Source organism: Cyanistes caeruleus, chromosome 1, assembly GCF_971803275.1.
Source record: "Cyanistes caeruleus chromosome 1, bCyaCae1.hap1.1, whole genome shotgun sequence".
Classification (NCBI taxonomy): Eukaryota; Metazoa; Chordata; class Aves; order Passeriformes; family Paridae; genus Cyanistes; species Cyanistes caeruleus.
In genome coordinates this window covers 38,852,022-38,877,361 of record NC_141701.1, presented here as the reverse complement: position 1 = coordinate 38,877,361, position 25,340 = coordinate 38,852,022, and the positions used below count along the sequence as shown (strand labels likewise).

The 25,340-nt window shown below is 39.9% G+C and overlaps 1 protein-coding gene across 2 annotated transcripts; it reads right to left on the bottom strand.

The window, feature by feature from the left end:
- Positions 1-13,819: 13,819 nt before the first annotated feature.
- On the bottom strand, positions 13,820-24,244 carry LOC111924713 (epidermal retinol dehydrogenase 2-like). Of its 2 annotated transcripts, none has more exons than XM_086887327.1 (7): positions 23,912-24,244; positions 20,675-21,018; positions 17,950-18,081; positions 16,841-16,940; positions 15,967-16,111; positions 15,257-15,382; positions 13,820-14,698 (listed from the first exon to the last, which is right to left on the bottom strand). In XM_086887327.1, exons 2-7 carry the CDS (start codon positions 20,993-20,995, stop codon positions 14,605-14,607), a joined length of 918 nt encoding a protein of 305 aa, XP_086743453.1. In that variant the 5' UTR covers positions 20,996-21,018; positions 23,912-24,244; the 3' UTR covers positions 13,820-14,604. The 2 variants fall into 2 exon arrangements, with proteins under 2 accessions (XP_086743453.1, XP_023776787.1); XM_023921019.2 differs by having other exon boundaries at positions 23,797-23,922.
- Between the last annotated feature and the right edge of the window lie 1,096 nt (positions 24,245-25,340).

Sequence of the window (25,340 nt, the reverse complement as noted above, 5' to 3'; positions counted from 1 at the left end):
AGCAGAGACTCACTGAAAAGGCTCACTGGTAGGTCTTTACTTACATCTGCACCAAAAGCAGTTTTGAGGTTTCTGCCCTTTAAACTTTTAATTTTCAAAACCTTGAGAATCAATTGTAATGATAAATAACACTTCAGTTCTTTTGGCATTTCTGTGAGACTAGAAGAGTTCACAAAATGCTTTGGTTTTCTATGGTGTAGGAAAATTGCCAGCCAAGAGTTGGTAGAAAGCATCAGTATTTCTTTCTCCTCCAGTTTGGCCGCTGCAGATCAGCCTGCCAGAAAAGCTGCTATAAAGCTGGATGTTAGCAAGCAGGCAGCTGCTCCTTGAGTCAAGGAAATCTCATTCTCTGACCCAAACAGGTACAGATTAATCCATTTTTGTACAGGTCTGGAAATGCAGGCTGGTCATTTTTGATTGTGCTGGTGAAGTCATTTGTTGCTGGTTATTGCTACTGTAAAGCCCCAAGAAGCTGACACTGTTTCTAAAATCAGCAATTTGCTAACATAAAATGTTAATTGATTAACTTGTTTTTGTTCACATCATTTCTTGGGTCTAGAATTGCTGTTTACTTGTAGAAAACGATTCTTTGGGCAAGTTTTTTCTTGTGATTTATTTCCAGTTCAGCTTTCACATTGCTAGATTCTGCACTAACCTAAGAGAAAAAACATTTGCAGTTAAGTAAGGGATTAATACTGCTGATAAGATGTGTCTGACACAGGAGGTTCACAGATGTTCTTGCACAAGCCTTTAGAAGGGCATTCAACATGTGGCATTGTAGGAACAGACTCAGCAAATATTAGGTAAGGAAATTGACTTAATAAATCTCTTTTCATCAAACTAGATGGAGCCAAATCAGGTACTTAGCCAGAAATTTTTGTTTATTAGTGCAGTATAATTTGGTGCTTACAAAGCTCTCTGGTTTAGGCAGTGTTTGTGAGGGGAAGGCACAGTGGCATTGGGAGGTTTCCTGCTGGAAGAGGACGGTTCTACTGGGAGCACAGCGGTGCTTGCTGCAGAGATGCTACTCTCAATCAGACATCCTCATCCACAACCCATCCCAAAAAAATCACTTGAGATGAAACCCAAATAAAGCTGAGCTGTTTGGTTGCCTGTTTGCTCCTTTTAATTTCATCAGTGATAAGCACCAGAGAGAGGCTGAAGTAGGGAATTGTCAAAATACCAGAAGGCATCCTAGGACTCTGCTTCCAGTCTCACAGTAGTTTCTGGGGTTTCTAACAAGGGCAACTATTCACTGTATTACATTCACATGCATAAACCCTTTTGTGGATAGTGAATGTGTTGGCATATGAAGAGTTCTTTCAAAAGTCCATATTCAATACAGATTTCAACATCTCTGGTCAGCAAATTCTCTATCCCCAAGTACCACAGAAGTTTGCCATGTTTTATAATTGTGATTTCTCCCAAGAGAGATGATTGCAGGAAGAAGAAATTTTTCTTTTGTCAGAAGTTGCCTCCCTGTATCTTTTTATCTACTGGAAGATGTGGTATTTGGGATATGCTTTTCTTCACAGTGGATCTTGGATTGGGGATCATGTGCTTTGGATTTTGCCTAACAGGTACCCTGTCAGGTAGCTCACAGATAGTGCTGACTCCCACAGTATTTATCCAAATGACCTTAAAATGACTTATTCAAAGAAACAAAATGAAGGTCTAGCTTTTCCCCTCAACCCCCTATTCCAGTAGCTGAAATAGTGACATCTAATATTGGTTTGGCAGATTATTTCATGTAACATGAGAGACCCTACCTAACAAAACAGTAGTCAGCATATGCTGGATAATGTAGTAAGTGTAGCAGTAATAAAGTGATACTGTGGGTGGTGAAACACAGGGCTTTTGGATGCCTTACTCTGAGAAAAGCCATGATAAGAATCTGCCTTCATAATAAGGTATGGAATTGTCATTCTGACAGTCTAGTAAGCTCTGTTTGACACAGAGAGAATGATACCTTCCCAGAAACAGCAGGACTTAATAAAGAGTTCCTGTACTACAAATAAGGGTAATAGAAACAAAGTTTTCCTCCTATACATTTCTTAAGGAAATGTGGTGTTTATGCAGATCATATTACTGATACCTTTCTTCCTCAGGTACTAAAAATCCCTAATTCTTAGAGGAAAAAAAAAAGATGTTTGGCAGTAGCTCAGTGCTTCTTATGCATCTGCCTTGACTCCTGCCCTGCTGTGGAGGACAGCTAAGATGTAATTTACCACAGGCACAAAAAGAACTTCTAAATTCTTCACAAAGACCGTATTCTACCAGCTGGGCTGAAACAAACAAAAAACACGCAAGTGATGGTAGCTAATGGCATTTCCAAATAGGCTATCTCTAACCCTATTCTCTAGACAGGTACTTTGTACCTATACTAATAATTTAATTGTTCAAACTTCTAGGCCTCATTCCACTAAAAAGACACCAAAAGAACCTCACAACAAAAACCCCTTTTTTTAAAAAAAGCCCTCAAACCTGAGAGAAAACCAGCCTAAATCTGAGTAAGCGTTCACAGATCAGTCTTTGCTGCATGTCTGTAATCATGTGCTTCCCTCTTCTGAAGTCATCACATTTTAGCTCTCAAAACTACAAATCTACAAATGTAATTTTTCCTGTCTTTGAAACCTGTTTAAAATATTTGAATGGTACTAAGCTAAAGATCATTTGTGAGGATAATTCAAGCAAGCAGAGAGAGAATGGAAAAATTAGTATTAGAGGGTATTTCCAGGCTTATTTTAGTATGAAATAAAATAAAAATATGTTTTAAAAATTTCCTCTAGGAGAGAGATTTTATTGCCAATGTAAAATCTGGATTTCTGACAAAATGGAGACCTAGGCCATAGACACATTACTCTTTTGAATAACTTTTAGAAATTCATATGCACCTGTAGTATCGAGGTTCCCCACTCAGCAAATGGCCAAGTCTGGAGCCTCAGTTACTGGTGATTATATGTTCTATTGGAACACATGGATGGGGCACAGTGCAGCCTGTGCCTTATTTGTTGTAGACCTGTGGCATCCCCACAGGGCCCTTGTAGTCATAGAACTGTGACCAGACATCATGAGTTTTGGACAAGTTTTTTTAGAATGGAAATCTGTCATTTTAAGCAACGTTTCTCCCCTCTAGGGGAAGTTTACCTAGAGGTCTGTTGGCCCTCTAGGTATGTCTCAGTCTATACTCGTGGTATGGAAATGCCAAACCACTTGATACATCTTAAATTCTGAGCTTTAGCTGTTTTTATCACATGCCTCATGCTGTTACATCTCCATCCAAGCTCCTCAAGAAGTTGCACCACATGCGAAATTCAAGTCCTTCCTCCCATCTGGAGAAGTTGGTGCAAAAAAAGGAGATATGGAAATATTTTGCCTCTACTCATGTTCCCTTAGAGAAACAGCTTTTTTGGGAAGCTGGAGCCTAATTCTAGTCCAGTTTTCTTGTCCTGAGGTAAACCCAAAGTTTGCCTTCAAGAAGATAAATGTGTCCACTTTATTCATCTCTACCCTTGATGGCAGAAATTGTTTTCAATCCAGGCCGCATGGTCAGGGTGGAAATGCAGTAGATGCTCCTGCTCTGTGGAAACGCAGATGAAAGTGATTGAGACTTATTTTGACTATAACCAAGTGTTCTAAAGCATTACACAGTCTGTGAATTTGGTTTTCTGCACTGTGTATTAATGAATAACCAACTGTGTACCTTTATGTTGCCAAGTTTGGTGTTTTAATTGTTCGTTTCAGAACATGGAAAGCAACTAATTGTTACTAGGTTGTGTTTGTTTGTTTGTTTGTTGTGGGGTTTTTTGGGTTTTTCATTTTTATTTTTTTTAAAGTGGTGCCTATGATTAGTAGACAAAACATTGTAAGGTGAGATAAATTGAAGAGCTGAGCTAACAGCTCACCACTGTCAAATGAGGAGACCCTGCTCCCTTTACCCTGTCCCATTGCCTAGGAACAGCTCATCTTCAGCTTCCACCAGTTTTTACACTTGCTGGGTCCTTCACTGGACTGCTCACATTTGCTACCAAAGCAACTTCAAGGGAACAGCTCCCCTGTGGGTGGTGATGGTCTTACATAATTTCACACTTAAACAAAGTGATTGTGCAAGCACTGGGACATGTGAGCCTCAGGCACAAAGCAGCATCTGCTTGCAGATAACCACTTATGATTGCTGCCCTTCTGTTCACTCACAGACATGGGAGGGCTAGTGACCTCCCATGTAAGCCTGGGTTACCACAAAGTGATGAGTCAAGATTGCAACAGCTCACATCCTCTGTGCCTCACCAGAGAGACCTCTAACAAAAAAGATTCCAGTTGCAGGTCAGTGGCTTCAATTCCAATTTTCCCATATAGTTTAACAACAAAAGCCTGCAAAAAAAGGTCTGACTAACTAATCATGAGTATTGCTTCCTGTTTTTTTTCTGAAGCTAAACCCAGAACAACGGTTTGTGCAATGATGATGAACTGTTAAATAAATTAAGTCTCCTTCCCTATGGACTTCATAATAAAAATTGTAAATAATGTTTTGCAAACATAGCTGCAGGTCTACGGACTGTCATTCCCAGATGGCATGAATTAGTGGAGGAAGGTTTGTTGTGCTTCCCTTGTCCAGTGCCCACCCCTCCTTGGGTTTTGCATGTGCTAGCTTTGGTCAGGGATGATTCAGCTGCTGGTGAATCACCTGCTGAAGTGCTGAAAGTGCTGGTTTGGCTGCAGTTCCTCAAGCAACAGTGAATTATCAGGGCAGACTGGAAAGAGAATAGTCTTCTGCAGCTGGGAGAATTTTTGTGCTTACACATCTTGATTTGCTGCTATTAGAGGTTGCACAGATACTACTGTGATTTCAAAAATGCCTGTTGAGATCTTGCTTGCTAAAAAACTTCCTTGTGCAACTGCTTATTCATAACAGAGCTTTTCACAGGAATTGCTCAAAAGTTGTCTTTAAGAGAAAACCAGATGGTGAATGGCTCATGGACAATGTAACTGGAGAAATGCTTGTAAGGGATGTTTTGCTGTTTTCCTGTTGGTGACTTACAAAGTAAGGGAATATTCCAATCAGAGTGATTGTTCCAGAAAAATATATGATGTCGAGAAAATCTTTCTGAAATCTTGTTATTTCAAATTACCATTTTCTGGATTGGTGGTGGTGGAGAAAGACAGAGGGAAAACTGAAAACCACATGGAAAACTTTGCCAGGCTCTACATCCCTACGTGTCCAACCAGCAGCTAGGGAGAGAAATATCTAAAACTTATTGTCACTATGTGGCAAGTCTAAATGTCTTTTACAAACAAAGACTGTTCAAAAGATAAAAAACAATGTTAGTTTACTACAATAATTTTTAGCTTATGTGATCAGTGCACCTTTTTCACTATTTTATTCAGGGCTGGTATCTTCTTCACCTTAGGAGTCAAAAAACCACAGAATCTTTTAGCTTGGAAAAGACCTCTGGGGTCATTGAGTCCAATTGATGACCAGACACCACCACATCAATTAGAACACGGCACTGTCACTTCTGATCTTTCCTTAATGGAATGGTGACTCCACCATCTCCCTGGGCATTACAATTCCATTACATTTCCATTACAATGCTTAACAAATATGAAAAAGTTCCTCCTGATGTTCAGCCTGAACTTCCCCTGGCACGACTTAAAGCTGTGTGCTTTAGTCCTGTCATTTGTTACCTGGAAGAAGAGGCCAACTGCCCATCTTGTTCCTTTCAGGGCGTTGCAGAGAGTGATAAGGCCCCACCTGAGCCTCCTTTTCTTCAGGCTAAACAACCTCAGCTCCCTCAGCCACTCCTCATCAGACTTGTGCTCCAAACCCTTCACCAGCTTTGTTGCTCTTCTCTGGAAATGCTCCAGAACCAAAATGTCCCTCCTGATCTGAGGGGCTGAACACAGGACTCAAGGCATGGCCTCACCAGTGCTGGGTACAGGGGCACAATCCCTGCCCTGCTCCTGCTGGCCACACTAATGCTGATACAGGCCAGGATACCACTGGCATCTTGGCCACCTGGGCACTGCTGGCTCATGTTCAGACGCTGTTGCCCAGCACCTGCGGGTTGGCTTCCTCCAGCCGCTCTGCCCCAGCCTGTACAGGTAGTAGCAGTGTAGAGTCATGGTGTATATACCATCTGCCTGCTCTCAGCAACAGTAGTACCAACTGCCCCTGCTGATGAGCAGGCATTGTGAGGAGATCATCCCCAAGCCTCTCTTGTGGCCCTAAGGAAGAATCAGCACGTGGAGAACAGTGTCATGGCTCCTGTTCAGCTGGTTATCCGGATCACCCTTTCCCAACAGGTATTTCTTACCATCGTCTTTGTCAGCATCTTCTGAGCCAAAACCCTCCTGCAAACCAATGGTTGCACAATGGTGGTTAAATGTCATGTAGGGTGGAGAAAACAGAGCCAAAAATAATTATTTAAAGTTACATATCTGTGTAACTTCTCATTGTGGCAAAGCCAGAGGGTTCATCACCTGGCAGGACCAAGGTAAGCAAACTAAGTCTATTTTTATCAATTCGTATTTTTGGAATACAAATTATTGATGTTATTAACTTTTCTGGTGGGGGAAAATCCAAGGATGTGGCAGAATCCCAATGCATAAGCCAGATTTGCTTATATAATCTCTCAATAAGTCTTCAAACTAGTCCTATGATAAGCATATTGTTTGAAAAACAGATAGGGGATTTACTCAAAGGCATTCCTTCACGTATTTTCCCATGAGTATTCCACATTAGTAATATTAAAACATATTCCATTGTCGGGAATGGCAGACATTGGACTTGGTGCTATTTGAGGTACACACAGAGCTAGTGGTCCAAGGCATCACCTCATGCAGAATGCAAATGTATAGCTGCAGAAAAGTAAATGCAAGGGTGCACACACCTCTCCAAGTGCTGCCTACTCTAATCCCATTCCAGCCTCTATGGAAAGCCACTGCTAAAATGGCAGTGTGTGCTTAGTTGCTTGACAGCATACACAAATCTTAAATACAATTATTAGCAGCATTGTATGACTGTGATTTTCCTTTGTTTTGTCTTCCTACTTCAATTTCTTTTCAAACCATCAACCACTTTAGTGTAGAAAGTTTCCATACCACTGAAGCTATTTACCATTATGTTAAGCTAAAGTTAGGCACAACATCTGTGTAAGTTTATAGGTATTTATCTTTTTCTTCTAAGACAATTACTCTTGTTAAGAGACAATTACTTTAAAAGACTATAGCCCAGTTACAGTCAATCCATTTTGCTAATCTCTAAAAATATCCAAGGTAACAGTGGTCAATTTATAGCAGTCCTTTCTCTATGCAAGCAAAACACAAAGGTTCTTAAAATTTTCCATCCAAGTCTCATTACAGTCCAGCTAGGGAGTGGCAATAGGATGGAAGCCAAGGAATTTCCAGAAATCTTGAAGTGCTACTAAGTCACTACTGACACAGTGCCCTGACTACATGCTTGATGAAAGATGCAGGGCCTTTCTGCCCCTAATTAGAAGATATTATCAATGCATACCAAAAAAAAAGTAAAAAATTCTTGCCTGCTTATAGTGGGGAAAGAAAAATGGTACTTACTTTCCCATTTAGGAACAAACACAATATTTTAGCACTCTTTGGCCCCAGTCTCTGGAAAAGACTATTTTAGTTACCACATTTTCTAAGTCCCTTTCTCAATTCAAGTAATTCTTTATTTGGATTATATTTGGTATACTGTTTAAAAGATTAATGCCTGTATTGATGTGAAAATATCCTTAAAAATATTAGTAGATGTATAAAATCTGGAGACCAGTCCTGTGGCAGAATGTCTCCCAAAACAGGTTTAATGTTTATATACACAGGTGTGAAGCCCTAATGAATCCTGAACTTCATTAGCTACAACAGAAGTTCTAATGGTTTACATGCAGGAATGTAAGAATGGACACTGTAGATTTCCTTGAGGTGATTTCCTGGATTTCAAAGTGGCAAGATCACGTGCTTCAACACAGTTTTTAGAGAATTTGTATTTGGTTTTAAAGGCATAATTTATTGCTCTGACTTCTTCAAAACCCTCAAAAAAAGAATTGGTGTGAACTTATCCCTTAGCTTGTTCTCTTGATCTCCTTGGACTTCTACTGCTACATTCTGGATTTTAAGACAACACTATCAAAAAGAAAAAGAACAAGAAACCAAAATAATCAATCTATAACTCAGGTGGAGAACATGGATAGATATTCCTGGTATGTCTTTGTGGCTTTTTCTGCTGTAATATAACAAAACACAAAAACATATACATACAAGAGAATAATACAGGACAGGCCTTCATGATGGAAATAATGCAGCAGCTCTTCCTGTGGATGTGAAAAATTCATTGTTTCTGTGCCATGTTCTGAAAAATAATGTTAAAAAGGCTAGGCTTGTGGCTGGCTGAATAAAAATAAATGCTGCAAACATGCCACTGTCTCCTTAGCCTAGGTTCCTAACAGTCAGGGTGCTACCCCCTAAAATGCTTGCTATAAGAGATTATTTAATCTGATGGACAAGTCACTACCTGGCTTCAGATGTAAATCTCAAACCTGCTACAGTATACTAAACTGCAAAAACTAGTTGAAAAGACTTTTAAAAGAGGATAGGCTTGGAAATCTTCCTGTCTGCCTCTTTATACCTCTGTGTATGCAGAATCAAAACAAAATCTAAACATTATACTTCATATATGTATAATTGAAATGTGAATATATATATATATATACACACACATATATGTATGTATGTATATGTATATATGTCTGTATATAAATGTTCTGGGGTGACTTTATGACACTGGTATCCCCAATCACCTGGTTTATGTTGCATATTAAGTTCTGCACCTATATTCCACTCTTCCAAAGTGCTTATCCTTTTTGCAAAATACCTGGTTTATGAGACACAATGCAAACCTACCGCTATTTTAGGTCAGGAAATTCTCTAGAACAGTAGAAACTGATCCAGCCTTCAAGAATCCTGTGGACCAAAACAAAGTTTTCTGGCACATCCCACAAAGAGACCATATACCAACTAATTACTCATCAACAATACCAGCAATATCACCCTTCCCTCTTGTACTCTCCACATATTTAGTGGTTTACTCCCATTTGAACAGGTGAATTGAAGTTCCTCACTTTTTTTATCCCTCCTCCAATTTATTTTTCTAAGAGGGTTTTCCACTTTGGGTATTGTAGTTCTTTTCCAACAAATGTAGCTGCCTCTTTCCAAATCTAGGAAAAAGCAGATATCAGGATATTATTTCTTAAATGTGAAGTGATTCTTTAAGCGCTCTCTCCTCTTTGAATGGGAGCTGAAAACCTGACCCATTTAAATGGGCACAATTACAGTCACACACAAATTAAAAGCAAAGATACTTTTTCAATTATCTGAATGCTAAGGACCAATCCACAATCCCTAAAATGTTGTTATAAATGTCATTGCAGATAAAATTATCTGAATCTAAAAGCATGAAAGAGGGCAGTTAGACATTTCATTGTCAATGTGGAAAAAATAAAGGTTGAATAAACTAGTATCATAGCTGTCTTCCAAGTCCTTGGCTCAGAAGCAAGGTTGGAAACAGATTTCTGCCTCTTGCTGCTGGTGGAGATAATTGCTACAGCAGGCTCTAACTGCTTCAAGTATTTTTATTTTATTTTTGGTGGAATTAACTTGGTATTCCTTCTTTTAGGAAAACACAGAAATTTCAGCTAGGCACCTTGTCAATTGCTCCCATTGTCTGTTAAAGACTGACTAAATACCAGAGGGTAGAAATTACATACTTCCTGAAGGAAACACTTCAAACCAGCCCCTCACCTGGCTATTCTAGTGATATTTGCTCCTTCTGGATATACCGCCCTTGACAGATGTGATTACTTGGAATTGACAGCTCTCTCTTAATTTGTTAGAAGCTCTCCAAAACACAGGTAGGACATTCTGCAATAACTGTAGCATGATCCAAATCAGTTTTGTAACTTTATTAGCTGTGCATGGTGCATTGTGTGAGTGTGCATTGTGTGTGCTTCAGGTTTAATCATTATCATGCCAGAAATAAGCAGACAATAAATAATGCAAAGTGTGTTTTCTAGAATTAAGATAGAGAAGACCTTCCATGTTAACCTTCCAACAAAAATTCCCATTTCAGGGGAACAGTCATTAAAGACCATGTGCTCAACAGATTCCTCAGCTGTCATGTGTCACCTTCCATTAATCCCTGAGCACTCTGCCTTTACAGCAATGCAGTTAAAAGAGGTGATGCAGATACCTGCCCAGGGCGATGGTATCATCACCCAGGCTCCATAGCTGAGACCATGGCACCTTCTAGGTGTGAAGTTTATGGTGCCAAGAGGCAAAACTTGTTCAGCAAGAACCTGTTGAATTGCTGTTGGCTGTGTGTGCTGACAGTGTTGCTCTTGCTGCTCCTGTTCTGGCTCTGTTGATTCTTCTCTCTGTGCCACAGGTGGGTTTGCTGCCTCTGGACCCCAAGACACGGAGAGGCAGAAGTGTAACAATATGTCTTAGGGTCCCTCCCTCCTGGGCAGGGACTGTGGAAGACTGCTCCACTACAAGTCCTGCAGAATGTTTTAATGTCTTAGATGTAGTTATGCACAACTTTGGATAAGGGGTGAAGTCTCTCAACACAGCTGTACCAAGAACCCAGGTTTGTTTTAATTGAGCAGCAGCTACCCAGCAGATTGAACACCGCAAGGCACCTTGGCATAGAACTTCTGCCTTTGTCACGCCTTTGTCTTGAACATCTCTGTCGCAATATCCCTAGTGTGATATTGCCAAGGGCAAAGAAAGAAGGTGTGATCTTTTCCACCTCTCTTCCCTAGACAGAGCTATATTTTCCTCAGCCAGAGGCCATGGGCTATCTGTGAAGTTCTCACAGAGCTTCAGGATGTGAGCTTGGTCACCAAGAGGCCTCTCTCATTGAAAGAGAAAATATCATCAAGCTGTAGACACCTAAGACTAGAGAGAAAGTGTGTCATACAGCGAGTGGACAAAAGTCCCTGCTTGTAGTGCTCTCTTACCTACTGAAGCATTGATAACACATTTTTAAATGTCACCTGGGAGACAGTAATCCTGCATTTTTCTAGAATATCTGATAACTGTGGATCCAAACCCATTTCTCTTGATTGTCACAGCAAAGAAAAAGTCAGTGAGAGAAGCTATTTTTTTAAAATGCTTATTTCACAAAGCCTATGGCTTTGAACAGCTGCTTAGTAAAGTATGACATCCACACCATTGTCTTTGGAAGATCAACTTCCCCTAGGAAAGTTACCAGAAAAGAGGTACCTGCTTGGCTCCTTCCTAAAATGAAACCAGACCACCATGAACATCAGATTCCAAGCAGGTTCACATAGCTCCTGGGTGTGAATTCCAAATTCATAAAATAAAAATGGAGCTTGTATCTCAGCTACTGGTTTTTTGTTTGTTTTTCTTCTCAGTCCTGTTCAGACGATTTAATCATGTTTATTTTTCTTGGCACTATGTTCTCCATGTTTTGAAGCATTAGGAGACACCAAGATTTCTGCTACCACAGGAATATGATCTCACACAGAAAAGGAATACAGCAGGCAATAAAATACCATGGGTTGCCTTTGAATCACTATAACCACGATTATTAGGCCAATGCAGCCATCCCAGTCAAATTTGGGACAGCGATTTTTTGGGAGAGACTATTTAAAATTTCAAGCAGTAGCCATGAAACCAACAATTCTTTTGTGGGAGCTGCCTGATATACCATCCAGCACTCAGACATTATGCTGTCACAACTGAAATGCTCTTCAAGTTTTATCTTCTTGTTTGGGTGCCACAGGGATCCTTCCATGAGTTTTCTTCCCGAGAACAGAAGGAATGACTCTTTTTTGGCATCAGGAAAGTAATAAGTCAAGATCATTGTTATGCTGGAAGTAAGCCACCTTTTATCTCAAGACATTTATATCTCAGCTGAAGATCCAAACACTCACTCCATGCAACCTCCAGAACACAGGGGAAGGATGTGTGCTGTTTGACCTCCAGGATACAACTCCACATCTGTCATGCCATCATAGGAGATGGGGGAGATAAAAACCAGCACAGAACAGGCTGTTATCCTCCAGGCACATGATGTAATTTGCCAGTGACCACAATATTCAATGTGGTAACAGCACATTTATATAAAAGCCATTATTTGTGTACTCCTACTAGGAGAGATTTTCTGGTGAAGCTCTATATGACATATTATGCATGCTCAGTCTAGTACAGAAATTGGTCTCTAAGAGATATGAATAGACTCAATAACTAGTTTTTGCATATACTCAATGAGTCCAGTGAAGGGCTGCAGAGATAATTATGACACTGGAGCAGCTGCCATACAAGGAGATGTTAAGATTTCTGGGACTGCTTAGTCTCAAGAAAAGGCTCAGCCCCAATGCGTATAAGTACCTAAAAGGAAGGTGTAAAAGACAGACTCTTAGTGGTATCCTCTGAAAGGATATGAAAAAAAGTACATTCAATTTACACACAATTTTCATTTATTTGTTTTTAAACAGAGTGTGAACAAACACTAGAACAGGTTACCCAGGGAGATTGTAAAGTTTCCAACCTTTGAGATATACAAAACTTAAGTGAGCACAGGTCCTTTCCACTGATTCTGTGAAGTAGTAAAATCCCTTGGAGATGTAGTTATCTGGTACAGATTATAAGATAAAATCCTCCTAGGTCTGTGACAAACATGATCCTGCTGAGAATCCCCACATCCCCCTGCCAGACTCACTGCTTCTAATTTTCTTCAGCAGAATGTGTTCACAAAGATACTAAAACTGAAAAGCTACTTGCTCTCACTAGAGCTGGAGTTTGATATTCCTAGTGTTCATATGCATAGCTCAGCTTTCCTCTTTGCTCTAGAACTCTGCATATCTAGTATTTCATAGCCAGGAGGGAAAAGTATGTTCTGTTACTATAAAAAGGTGAGGAGGCTGAAGACACAGATACACCACATAGTTATTAGTGGTAGAATTTGTGAACAGTGCCATGTGTGTATGGACTGCACATTGAGAATCTTTTTTTCATTTGGTTAACTTCTGTTTCCTGAGGTGTACTGTAAAATGAGTAAAACTTTTGAGGAAGAAAAGCTGAAGATCTGAAAGGAGATTGAAACAAATATCTTCTTCATCAGTCTGAATTCTAGCTCTCATGAATCCATCATAAAGGTAAGGTGATTTTTAACATACTTATTTTACTCAGTGTTTCTTGCTCATCAGTAGTAAAATAGTGCTATGCGAACCTTTCTCTGCTAATTGCTACTTACTAACTGTATAGACAAGGGAAATGAAGGTAGTTTCTGAGCCATCATTTAAAGGAAAAGACTCCCCATTAAAGAAGTCCTCCTTTTCTCCATACTGTTTCAGTTGCTATACCAATTGCTAGCAGAGAACTGTGACATGAAGTGGACTTGGCATGTACAGAAGTGACATGCACATAAGCTTCCTTTTTCTTGCTTTGGATTACAAAAAGTCAAGGTAGCTTTCTAAGCATCCATTGTCAAAAAGGGCAATGCGTCTTCAGCATATGCTCAAAATAAATTGAGTCCTAAGAGTAAAGGGAAAGTAAAACAAGTCTCTGTAGACACAAGGCAACCTGTCACCCAACTCAGAGAAGCTAAACACTATACTGTTACTCAAAGGACAGCTGTAATGATACCATTCAGCTCTGTCACCATCACTGCCTTCTGAAATAATCCCAAGAGAAACCCCTATTATACAAGACAATACCCTTTCTTATAGTAGTTCGTTGTCTTGTTGCCAAGACATTGAATAGCCCACCTAGACTGGAAGTCTCATGCTTTACAAACACAAGTTTATTCTTCTTAGGAGATGAAAATTAAAAATAGTTCTTAAAATACTGTACTTAAAAGATACAAAGACTTCTATTACAAAGTTGCAGTCATGGTATTAGCTTTTAAAATAAATTAGGCACAAAGTAGATTAGCAACACAAATGCTTAATTTACATATCTTTCCCTGTCCCTGCCCCAACATCCATTGTCATCTGTATGTTGAGAGATCACACCTCCAAAGTTAATAAGTGTAATTTTATTTTTTTTTTTTACCAACACAGTGCATATTTTTATCTCACAAAACTTTCATTTGTAAGAGTTAGAATCTGTTGTTTGAGGAAATTCTTGAATTTCTCCCTTACCAGGGAATGGTAATGGCACCAGCAGTACAGCCCATCCTCATGGTTCACTGAATGGCAACAAGAAGTCAGATCCACTCCAAGCTTTTCTAGCTACTTGCTAAATATTCGTGGTTTCTTGGTCTTCCCCCCAAAGTTGCCAATTACTGGTTTGTGATGCAGGATCACATTTAAGGCATTATAAACCAAAGCAACTAAATTCAATTAATGTATTTTCATAATGGGGTGAAAACAATTTGCTGCACTAAAAAAAAATAGTTCAGATGAAAGCTGTTGATTGGCAGTTAAAAAGCAACTCTTCAAAATCTTGTTGCTGTTGAGAAATGAGGCACCCAAAGTTCACAGCTGCTAGTGAAGCAAGCTTTTCCCACCACCACCTTTAACAACATCCACTTTAGAGCTGCTGGTGTCTGAATTTTGTGCTTTTTCACTCCTTCTTTGGTCGACCTTTGAAGGTATTCATGATATCAAAGGCTCCAAAGTAGTCTAACATGAGAACAGCTGCTTTCACTGGTAGGAAGCTGTAAGGTAGGGACATGGAAGAAGAAGATAAAAAGGAACAAACAGACATCAGAAGAGTTGTACAGTTTTATCACAGAATTAGTTTAACCTGGCTAATACTGGCAAAGGCTGTATATAGACCCACTGGTCCTCTCCAAATATCCTTTACATTCATTTGGCAGCCTGAGTTATTAGATAGATCAGTATTCCAACCGGGCTTGCAACAGAGTCAAAAGTGCCCAGATGCTGGAGCAAGACACCAGATGGGTTTACAGTTGGACTCAATGATCTTAGAGGTCTTTTCCAACTAATAATTCTCTGACATGCAGTCATGGAGAAGAAGGCCCAGTCTCTATAACCCCCAGTAAAATTGCACCCCAACAGAGTCAGCAAGGCACAGTTAGACATTTCTGCCATTGTTTTGTGGCCCAAGGATAGACTGAACCCATAAAAACAAACAAAAAAACCCTTTCAAAAATGTGCATAGCTTAATGAAAATTCACACCAATAAGTAAAAACCTCTTTTATACTTTAAGCATCCCTGGACAGAAGGAGAGGGGAAAAGAAACATAACTTACCATTTCAAAACATATAAAGTATAAATGATGCGTGGTATGAACAATACTTCTTGGTTCTGCCGAACAGCACTGATTATCCTCTCAGCCACGTACTCTGGATCCAGAACAGGTGCCAGACGTGGCCATCTGGAAAAGAAAATATTTACAGCTATAATAGCAAATTGCTTTGGATTCACATTTTATTCAAAAAAGGTCTCAATTTTACAGTTATTCAACTAAAAAAGAAATAAATACCACAAGTCCTATGAACAACAGAATCTTCATTAGAGTGAGTGTCTCTAATAAGACAAAACCAGAGACCTTCATATTAAGACACACCAGACTTTTATTTGGCTTCTAAACTTTGCCATTATACGTGCATATATATTAGCTTTGCTAAGCAAAGCTCTGCTGTCAATTTCAGGAGGAGAATGAGGGTTTAGAAACCAGAGAGGACAAATGGAGCTTTGGACAAATGGACAAATATGGCTTCTGCAGAGGAAAGGACACCAATTATGCTTCACATTTTAGCTTAAATGAACAGTAAAGTACCTAGGCCTTTTATGTTGCATAGTCACTGGACAGCTATCTAATCTCTAATAACACCCATCTGAACTCTAAGAATAATACAAGTAGAAAAAAGCCCAGCTCATTATTTTCATAAAGGAAATAGGGGCTTATAACATGCTAAAATTGTAACTTTCATAAAAACCTCACAGGAGTTTACTCACTTGGATTTAACACCATCAAACATTCCTGTGTTTATGGCAAAAGGGCACACAATTGTGGTTTTAACACCAGTTTTTCTCAAAGCTCTCATCTCCATATCAATTGATTCTGCAAAACCAATTGCTGCAAATTTACTTGCACAGTAATCTGCAAAATAAAACATTAATTGCAGTTAAATATTTAAATTTACAAATTAAACTTTACTGTCCAATACTAAACTTCACATCAGAATAGGAACGGTTTTCAGGATTAGATTAAAATTTGCATTTGATGTGATTCATTCATTTTCTTTCCCCTCCTAAATCAACTAGACATTCTAGTTGTTCTAGACTGACAGACAGAGGGTTTCTCATGACATCCCTGCTATCACTTTTCCATTCTCTAATGAACAATGGTAAATTAAATTATTTTTTCATACCATTTTTTCTTTAAATCCATGCACTCACTTATTACGCCTCAAACTCACATTTTCAAGACTTTCTAATGTGGTTTTAACTTGAAACTCGGTTTGTACTTATTATCATTCCCTTGGAGCTAGATTTCTTTTACTGCTGTGTCACCTTATTTCATATTCTTCCTCTTTGTATACATGTTCCAGAAATGCCCTCTGAGCTTCCTCTAAATCTGAAGTGGCCTCTTCCCTATCAGAAACCCACAAATAAATTTTAACATCATTGAGGTTCTTAGAATCCAAAGTTCTATATAGCATCTAGAGCCTTCTGCCTTGACAGAAAAAACCTGTTTCACAGCACTGCTAGGCTTCTGGAAAATGCTTTGCAAAGAAATCAGTTTGGCTTTGTTTTCCCCCATGCATATTGACTGCAGAGTTTAAAATGCAACTAATTACCTCAATTAATATCAGCTTTAATACACTACCTGAAACCTGATTGCCTCCACACAGTCCTGCACAGCTTGCTATGCTAACCAAGTGTCCATGGTTAGAGGCAACCATTGCTGGGAGGAAGGCTTTGTAAGTCTGCAAAGCAAATCAGAGTTGAAATGTAACATTTCACTAAGTAAGCTACATGCCAAAACATTTTGAAGGTGTTTGCTGGTTTTAAAGAAATTCTCCCAACAGTTTAAATAAGCTTTCCCCCTTCCATTATGGAAGGGATGTGTGTGTGTATGTATGTGGAGCTTGTTTGAATTCTAACCTCCAATAATTTAAATGGGGAGTTCCCACCCCACCAGTACTACCCAAGACAGATGTTAACTTGATGAAAGCTAAATATAGAGCTTAAGCTAGTCATGAAGTTTCTTTCAAATTAGAATTAAGTGTTCACTGAAAATTTTGTGAAATGGCAAAGATTTTAATTTCATGTTTTCCTCCTATTAAATTCTTCTATTAAATTAATTAAATCTTTGTGATTAAATTTATTTCTAAATAAACTGAAACATGATTGAATATTTTCTTTACAATTCTTTATGCTAGAAACACCATATAGGTGACCTGTCTTCACTGAAAGGAAGAAAAAGAAAAAAAACTTTTGTCATTCTGGACAAAAGCTCCACTTAGTATTAAGAGGATTATCAGAACATGTGGTGTTTCTTACTGAAATTATCACAGCCACAGAACAACTGGAACACCAATGGAACAGAAGAACTGAAGTAGAATTGAACACTTCTCTGTTACTAGGGGCAGCAATTATTAGGGTGGGACTGCTTCTTGTCAATTAATAATGAGACTGTAACATACGACTAGCCTCAGAATTTATCAGATGGTAGACTTTAGTCCTCAAGAGAATTTCTAAATGTGAACTTCTTCCACCTGCCTACACTAGAGATTCACAAAGGATCCATTCTTCCATACGTTTTAAAAATTTTACAGACTCCTGAGCAAAGTAAGTGACTTCTTGACAATTTCTGACTGAACTTCCAAGAGCTCTGTATCCTTCCATGTTTTCCTTAATTCCAAAAGGCAAAATTAACATTAAAAACATGTTAAAGGTATGTCTTAGTATGTATATGCAGAATACAGGTATTACCCAGAAGTGTGCCATTATGTTCACTTCCATGGTTTTTTCTAGAAGTGAATCTGGAGAATCAAGAAATTTCTTCCCAATTACAATACCAGCATTGTTGATTAGGATGCTGACATCGCCAACTTCTTTTTTAACCTAAAACAAAAAGCGTGAAGATAGTGTGCAATAAACACAAAACATTCTTTTCAAGTATTATATATGAAAACAAAAGAAATATTACACATTTAAATAAGTTTAACTTATGCTTGTTATGCATCCAAACACCTCAGGTGTTTGCACAGTCTCACCTGATGCCTTTTTAAAGGTGAGCTCTTAAATGGATTTTCTTCAGATTTGTGGAGCCAAACAGCTCCACACAAGCTACTGGTTTCAGCGCCTCTGTTTCCGAGCTCAAATGTTCCAGATAAGTCTTTAATGTAGAAAGCTTAACTAATACAACAAGTATTTTGTTACAGTTAACACATCTTAAAACTAAAGAACAATTCTGGACTAGAATCTGGTACACTCTACCCCAGAAATTAAGTTGGCTAAAAAATAATACCTATACATTTAATTCAGTAAGATGAAATATAGTTTTCATTTTATCTCTGCACTAATGGAGAACATTCATGAACAGACTCATTTGAGAGAACAACTGTAAGCCAGCAGATAGCAAGATATTGTGTCAGCTCTCCAAAGGAGAATGAAAATATTTAATACAGTATTTGAAGTACGGATCATTGATCTGAGCTATCTGGGAAAAGTAAAATGGGTATAACAGTGAAGAATTAAAGAGTAATTTATCATCTGTCCTTTATTCTATCTTTATTCTAACTTCCCTGTCTTCCTTAAACTTGCTCCAATCTTGTCTATTTTTTTTAACTAAGCTTTAGAAGTTGGATACTTCTGGAACAGGGACATTAGAAATAAATTTTAAGCTATAGGTTTTAATAGCCAAAAGGCTGTCCCTCATCCTGTTGGTACAGGAAAGAAACAATGACCTGATACATGCACAGCCTTTAGGTTTTCTTCCTACCAGAGTAACTTTTTCATGATGTCTCTGTGTGGCTTGTGAAGCACATACTAAAGATTCACATACACTTCATTTTGGCTTTAAGACTGTTCTGTTGTGAGCAAAGTTTTCAAACATATCCTGAGCTGCCAGCATGAGTTTAGTTCACCATAGTCTTGAAAACTCCAAGTCTAAAGCATAAAGCTGAATCACCAGAAGGGGAAAAAAGACCTGGAACCATGCTGTCATATCTTGCAAAGGCTGATGCTGAACACTAAGAACCAAAGTCTACTACACTGCATGAAGGAAACAGAGGCACTGAGTACCACCTAATACTAAAGTCTTTTTGTAACTGGTAAGATTGTATGATTCTACATCAGCAGCAGGACATGCCATTTCTGCAATAATGGTAGTAGGGTGTTTTCTTCTATGCAGATCAGCGTGAGGAGTATTAGTGAATCTGTCAGTTGCTGAACTGCTGACAGAAGGTCATAAGTGAGGGACCATTAACTGGACCCTACTACAACTTCTTTGTCCTGCCTAGCTCTGTTTGCATCATCCTGAACCACTGTCACACAGATCTACACCCTGTTCTCTCTTGTTTTTAAATTTGGCCAGCATGGCTCAGGCACTGCTTTTCTCCATGGGCCCATGAGGACTCAATTCAAGTCCTCAAAACTAAAGATTAATTTTAATCTGCTTCATTCCAGTATTCTTCACACTACAATACTCCTCCTCCAGTCCTCCCAGTTCAGCAGGAAGCACAGCTACAGGCCTGTGGAGAGATGTGCAGCTTCTCTGGAAGGACAGCAGATGTCCAGCTCAGCTGGTGTAACAGAGCTGCAAGGGGGACCAAGGCTGATCAGCGTTACTGGAATACAAAACCAATAGCACCAGCCTCTAACAAGCTGCAATTCATGCACAAGCTTCACATATCAGAAAGCTTGTCGTAGTAGTTTTTGCACTGATAGAAAAAGACAGAAGGCTAGAGCTTCTTAAAGATCACCAAAACATTGTTTCAGCCAACAGATGTTCCTGAAGACAGCTGAACTTTTAAAAAAAAAATTCATCCCCAAGCAAGACTCACTGTGGAAACCTCTTAGTTCAACAGTTAAATTTAGCAAATTTTAAGCAAATGAGAGCAGGTTTTTACACCTGAAACTGTTTAACAATTTTAGCTTTCGGCAATACTGCTAGTCTGTCCGAATTAACTAACAGCATGCTATGTTTACAAAGCTCTGCAGCAACGAAGGAAAGGAATATTTAAGACATCAAGATATATTTATTAATTCAGATAAAGTAAGTCTGCAAAAATCTCTTCACAGCAATGGAATTATTTGAAAATTGCCTAAGCAGTTAATCCGTTTTACAATGTATGGTCTTTTGGTAAAAGGCTGCCAGAACTTGAAATACTGCTTTAGCTTCAATAAATTGATTTTCCGCACTTCACGATTAAGTGCCTGCTCAGTAATTGAATGAATGAATGAATGAGAAGCTACCCAGTTAAAATGAGCTACTGAAAAAGAGAGCTGGCTCTTTCTGTTTTTTAAGGAATAGAGATATACAAGTCAATTCTAAAAAACAGAATTCCTGAAATAGATATGAAGCACAATACATTCAGGATCAATTAACTTAAATCTCTTACTTTGAATTCACTGGAAAACTTAATAATGCATCTTACACCCATGCTTGCACTTATCTTGGAATAATGTCAAAGCCACAAATAAGATACTTTACCTGGTCAGCTACTCTGTAGATATCCTGTCTTTTGCTACAGTCACAGATGTAAGAGTGTACTCTTCCTGCTCCATTTTCTCTGGCCAGTCGAACTGCACAGTTGAGCCCCTCTTGATTAATATCCCAGAGCACCACTGTGGCTCCCAGGCTGGCAAACTTTATTGCCAAGACTCTTCCAATGCCACTTCCTGCTCCTGTAATTAATACAATTTCACCACTAACATTCTTCTTCCGTCCAGGAACAACCAAGAACACCAGTGACTCCAGTAAATAATAAACAGTAAGTACAATGAATCTTAATGTTTCCAGGAAGAAGTTCATCTTCAGACTATTTCTTCAGATACCTGATAAAAAACACAAAACATTTACCAGATAGGGTAAACCATAGAGAAAATGCAAATATCAACATTGCAAAAACATTTTCAGATCCATTCTAAATATTTTCTCTAGCCTGCTTTTGAGTGTTTTTTCAAAAAAATATATAGGTTTACACCTGCATATCTAACCCATTTGTCCTTTTTCTGACTCATTTCAGGCTGCTTCCACTTTCCTCCAGGATGCAATACACAATTCATTTACCATTCAGCAGCAGTGGAAACACCTGCCCTCATCTGCTTTAAAGACTCCCCATCCCTCATGTCATAGGTTTTGTTCTCTGGTCTGACAGAATGTGGACAAAAATCTAAAATAAATACACCCTACTACTAATAAAAAATCTGCCCATTGAGCATCTTAAACAGAAATGCATGACAATTGCAACACAAAACTTATGGTTTGATGAAAGCACTTTAGTGCCCACAAACTAGTCCTATAGGTCAGGAAAAATTCTGCTTTTATGACTTTGTAGGCACTACTTGTCGCCATGAAATCATACGCAAACTACTCACAGTCCCAATTGTGCTGAAAAAACATGAGCATAAGGAGCTTCAGAAGATAATGTGCTTATAAATCTCCAAAGCACACCAGATAAATAACTGTCTGTTACTACTGACTTTTCAGCTACCTGTACTACCGTTATTGAGGAGAGCCTGCTTTTGCAGTTGAACACATTTAAGAATGCACTGCAAAGCTGTAGAGTTTCTTCTCTTCACCTCCCTGCATTAAGCAAATGTCATAGGCTTGAATCATACCAGCTCAGGTATGTGCTTAACTTCACAATCTGTACACATTCCAGTAATGCTGACACCAAGCAGGCTTTTAAATCCTTGGAGGAATGTTATTTTATTTCCCAGTGTACAAAAGCTGTGCAAGAAATTCATCCTTGGTCAAAACAGGTTTTAATCTTTGACTAACAACATTATGAAGCAATAACATCTTTCTCAGCTAAGAGCACGCTGGCACTTACACTTCAACCTTTAGCACTACATGCCCAGACTGATTACATCTCTCAGTTAACTTTGCTATCTATGTGTATAGGTAATCATGTTTGACAAGTGCCAGGAGATAGGTCACTTAGATCCCTGCTACTCTGAGCAAAGTTCATGAAATTTAGCATGTGAATGTACACGTGTCACCACGAGTTTCAGGTTTTCTGCATGGGAAACTAGGCCAGTCTTGAAAAGAAACAGGTCTCTGCTAGAGCAGAGCTAGATATTTCAGAAAGTCTTCTGGCAGAAACATTGGGACAGCTTAAAACTGTTCTGATAACAGAAAAATATTTGCCAAAGACATAGTGGGTAGGCAAACAAGTTCTTTCTGGAAAAGTCATGTGGTGAATACTTTCTATTGAGTACTTTCTAGTCTTCATTCTCATTAAAATGTGACAAAATGTGTGCAGAGGCAGTAACACCAGTAAGAAATGAAACAAATATCAAAACAGCACTGGAACATTTTTCTAGTGCCAATATTGGCGTTTCCTGTAATAAGGTTCTCTTATCTATAGAGCTATTATGGTTCTAAGCAAAAATGGAGTTATAAAGGAAAAAATGTTATTAAATTTCCTGTACACAAAAAAAAGTGCAAGATTTTGTAACCACAAGTTTTTTGTTGAGTCTAAAAACAGAAGCAACAATTCTTTAAAATAAATGTAGTTGCTGCATTTAACTTTATTGCACTAATTTAATGCACTTAACATAAAACCCTCCATTTGCATGAAAGGGGACTGGTATCTCTGGCATAGATAAAGATGCTAAAGTTAATCCCTACGGAAAACCAAGCAAGGCAATTGCCTTCAGAGGCAATACACAATTTGACCTAAACTCAGTTTAAAATTTATGACAGTAATTCTTTAAGTATAGGTCAAAAGCACATTAGATCTTTCAGAAAAGTGTGACTTTCCATTTAATGAAGCAGAGTTTATGGATACAGACCACAGGAGACTTCCTGTTAGAAGACCTCTGCATCCTTCAATGAGATGCTTAATCTCCACAGACACATCTCTCCCCTAACCCAGACTTGACTGGGTCTCCATTCTCACTCAATTCATTAGTATTGATAATTACACCAGCTACTGTAATCAAGCATATCCATACAGACAAATTTGCCAATCACTTGGCCGATTTTGGCTTCTTAACTAAAGTGAGCAAGGATATATATTTACAGGTGAATTAATCAAAGGGCCTTTGGTACACACAAGATCTCAGATCACTTCTCATGCCTTGTATTGTTTTTTAGTATGCCTGTGTCCACACAGACGTAAGTGTGGAGGGCTTTTATTGGGTAGAGAAGTATCAGACATTCTACGATGTTTTATCAGAAAGATTTCAGGAGCAGATAACTTGGCCAGCAAAGGTTTGTCGGTACATGTGCCAACACTCACCACCGACAGGCTCTTGCAGACCTGACAGGGTCTTAAAGACCACCATCCCTGCTCACGAATCACAGGGATTGAGGCTGGCAGCTGACTGGCACATCACCTTTGCCAGTCGAAGGACTTAAGGTTGATCTCGCAATCACCTAGCAGCGTTTGGCAAGGATGAATTTTTCCTACTGTACCGGGAGAGTTACGATCCCACAAAAATACAGTAGTCCCGTAGCCAAGGCTGCCCAAGTGCAGCAGTAGATTCCTCAGCCCCCGGAGGACGCTGGATAACCTTACTGTCACCCGGCACAGAGCGCCTACCAACCCAATCAGCATCCTAAGTAACCCCACAAGCAGCGTTCAGCTGCGGTCACCGGCTCACCACTTCCCCCCGCAGCTCCCGGCTGCCCACGGCCCTCGATCCTCCTCCCGAGCTCCCGCACAGCCTGGCCCGTCCCGGCTCCCGCCGGCCCACAGCGCCCCGGCACCGGGGGTACCTTGGCCTGCCGGCCTGCAGGACGGGCACGGCACCTCCGCCTCCCGGCGCGGCGCAGCGGCTCTGGGGCGGGCGGGCACGGAGGGAGCCGGGAGCACAGCAGGGCGGAGCGGAGCAGCCCTGCCTTTATCAGCAGCCCGCCCCGGCGCGGGGCTGAGCGGATGCCCGGGGGCGGGACGCCAGGGCACGGCAGGACCCGGCACGGCTCGGCAGGACCCGGCACGGCTCGGCAGGACCCGGCACGGCACGGGAGGGCATGGCCGGTGTCCGCTCGGCAGCGGCAGAACGCCGGGCTGGGGGCTGCAGCTGCCGCGGCGCTGTCCGCGCTCCGCCCGGGGCTGCCGGCCGCCGGGATGGGATTCAGGCGGGCGGGGGGAGCGGGACGCCACGGAGCTGCGGGGTCCTCCCCGGGAAGGAGAAGGGAAGGAGAGCCGCGGCCCTGGGCGGCCGTGAGGACGCTTTGCTCCGTGGGCTCTTCGCTGAGGCCGGAGTAAAGTCAAAAGCTCAAAGGACGGAGCAGTTTGTTGGGCGGAGGCCATCGGGACAACTCCTCAACTCCCCCGCACTTTCCCTGGGTTTTTGCTGTTGTTTGTTTGGGTTGAGGTTTTTTGTTTTGGTTTCGGGTTTTGTTTGTTTGTTTTGTGCTTTTTGTTTGTTTAAAGATATTTATAAACATGAGGTGGTTGTGACTCCGTGGTGACACCTGCACCTAAAGGCGTGGTTGATGTGAAAAGGTCACCTGGCCTGTGTGAAGCCATGCTGCATGGGAGGGGTTTCTCTTCATTTACTGCTATATATACATAATTCCCTTAGGGCAGCATTGTTTTGGAAGGCTTTTTTAACCATGTGCTCATCCTTAGGCAGCAGAACTCTGAAATTGTAAGTTGCTGAGCATTCACAACTTCAAGTAAAGTTTGTATGATGAGAGTGCTTAGTACCACCAGAAAAAATATGACTGAAGACATTCGCTTGGCAAATCATTATAACCATTATTAATATGCCTGCTTTCCAGTATTACTGTATTAAAGCAGTGCATTCAGGAGGCTAATGACAGTCAAACAGTGAAACTGGCTGCTGCTTTCTTTTTGTGGATTGTATTGTTTAAAGTGGGTCACTTAAAAAACTGTAAAAAACCCACCCCATTTATTTAATTTAAAAAAGATTTTAAATATGTGCTTTGCACTAATACTTGGAAATTAATAGCATTTAACAGTGAGAGTGACCTAATGGTTGGAGTTGGAGGCTAGAAGGTGGGAGACACATCCCCTTTCCCTACCTTGTATGAAGATTTTGGGCATGTAAGAAACTCGCTGACTAAAACTTGCTGAAACAACATTCACCAGATAGCTTCATTTGACTAGTCTACATTATGAAAGACTAAAAGTAGTTTGTAGGGATACCATTTTTAAGACTGTCAGATTAGCATCTTT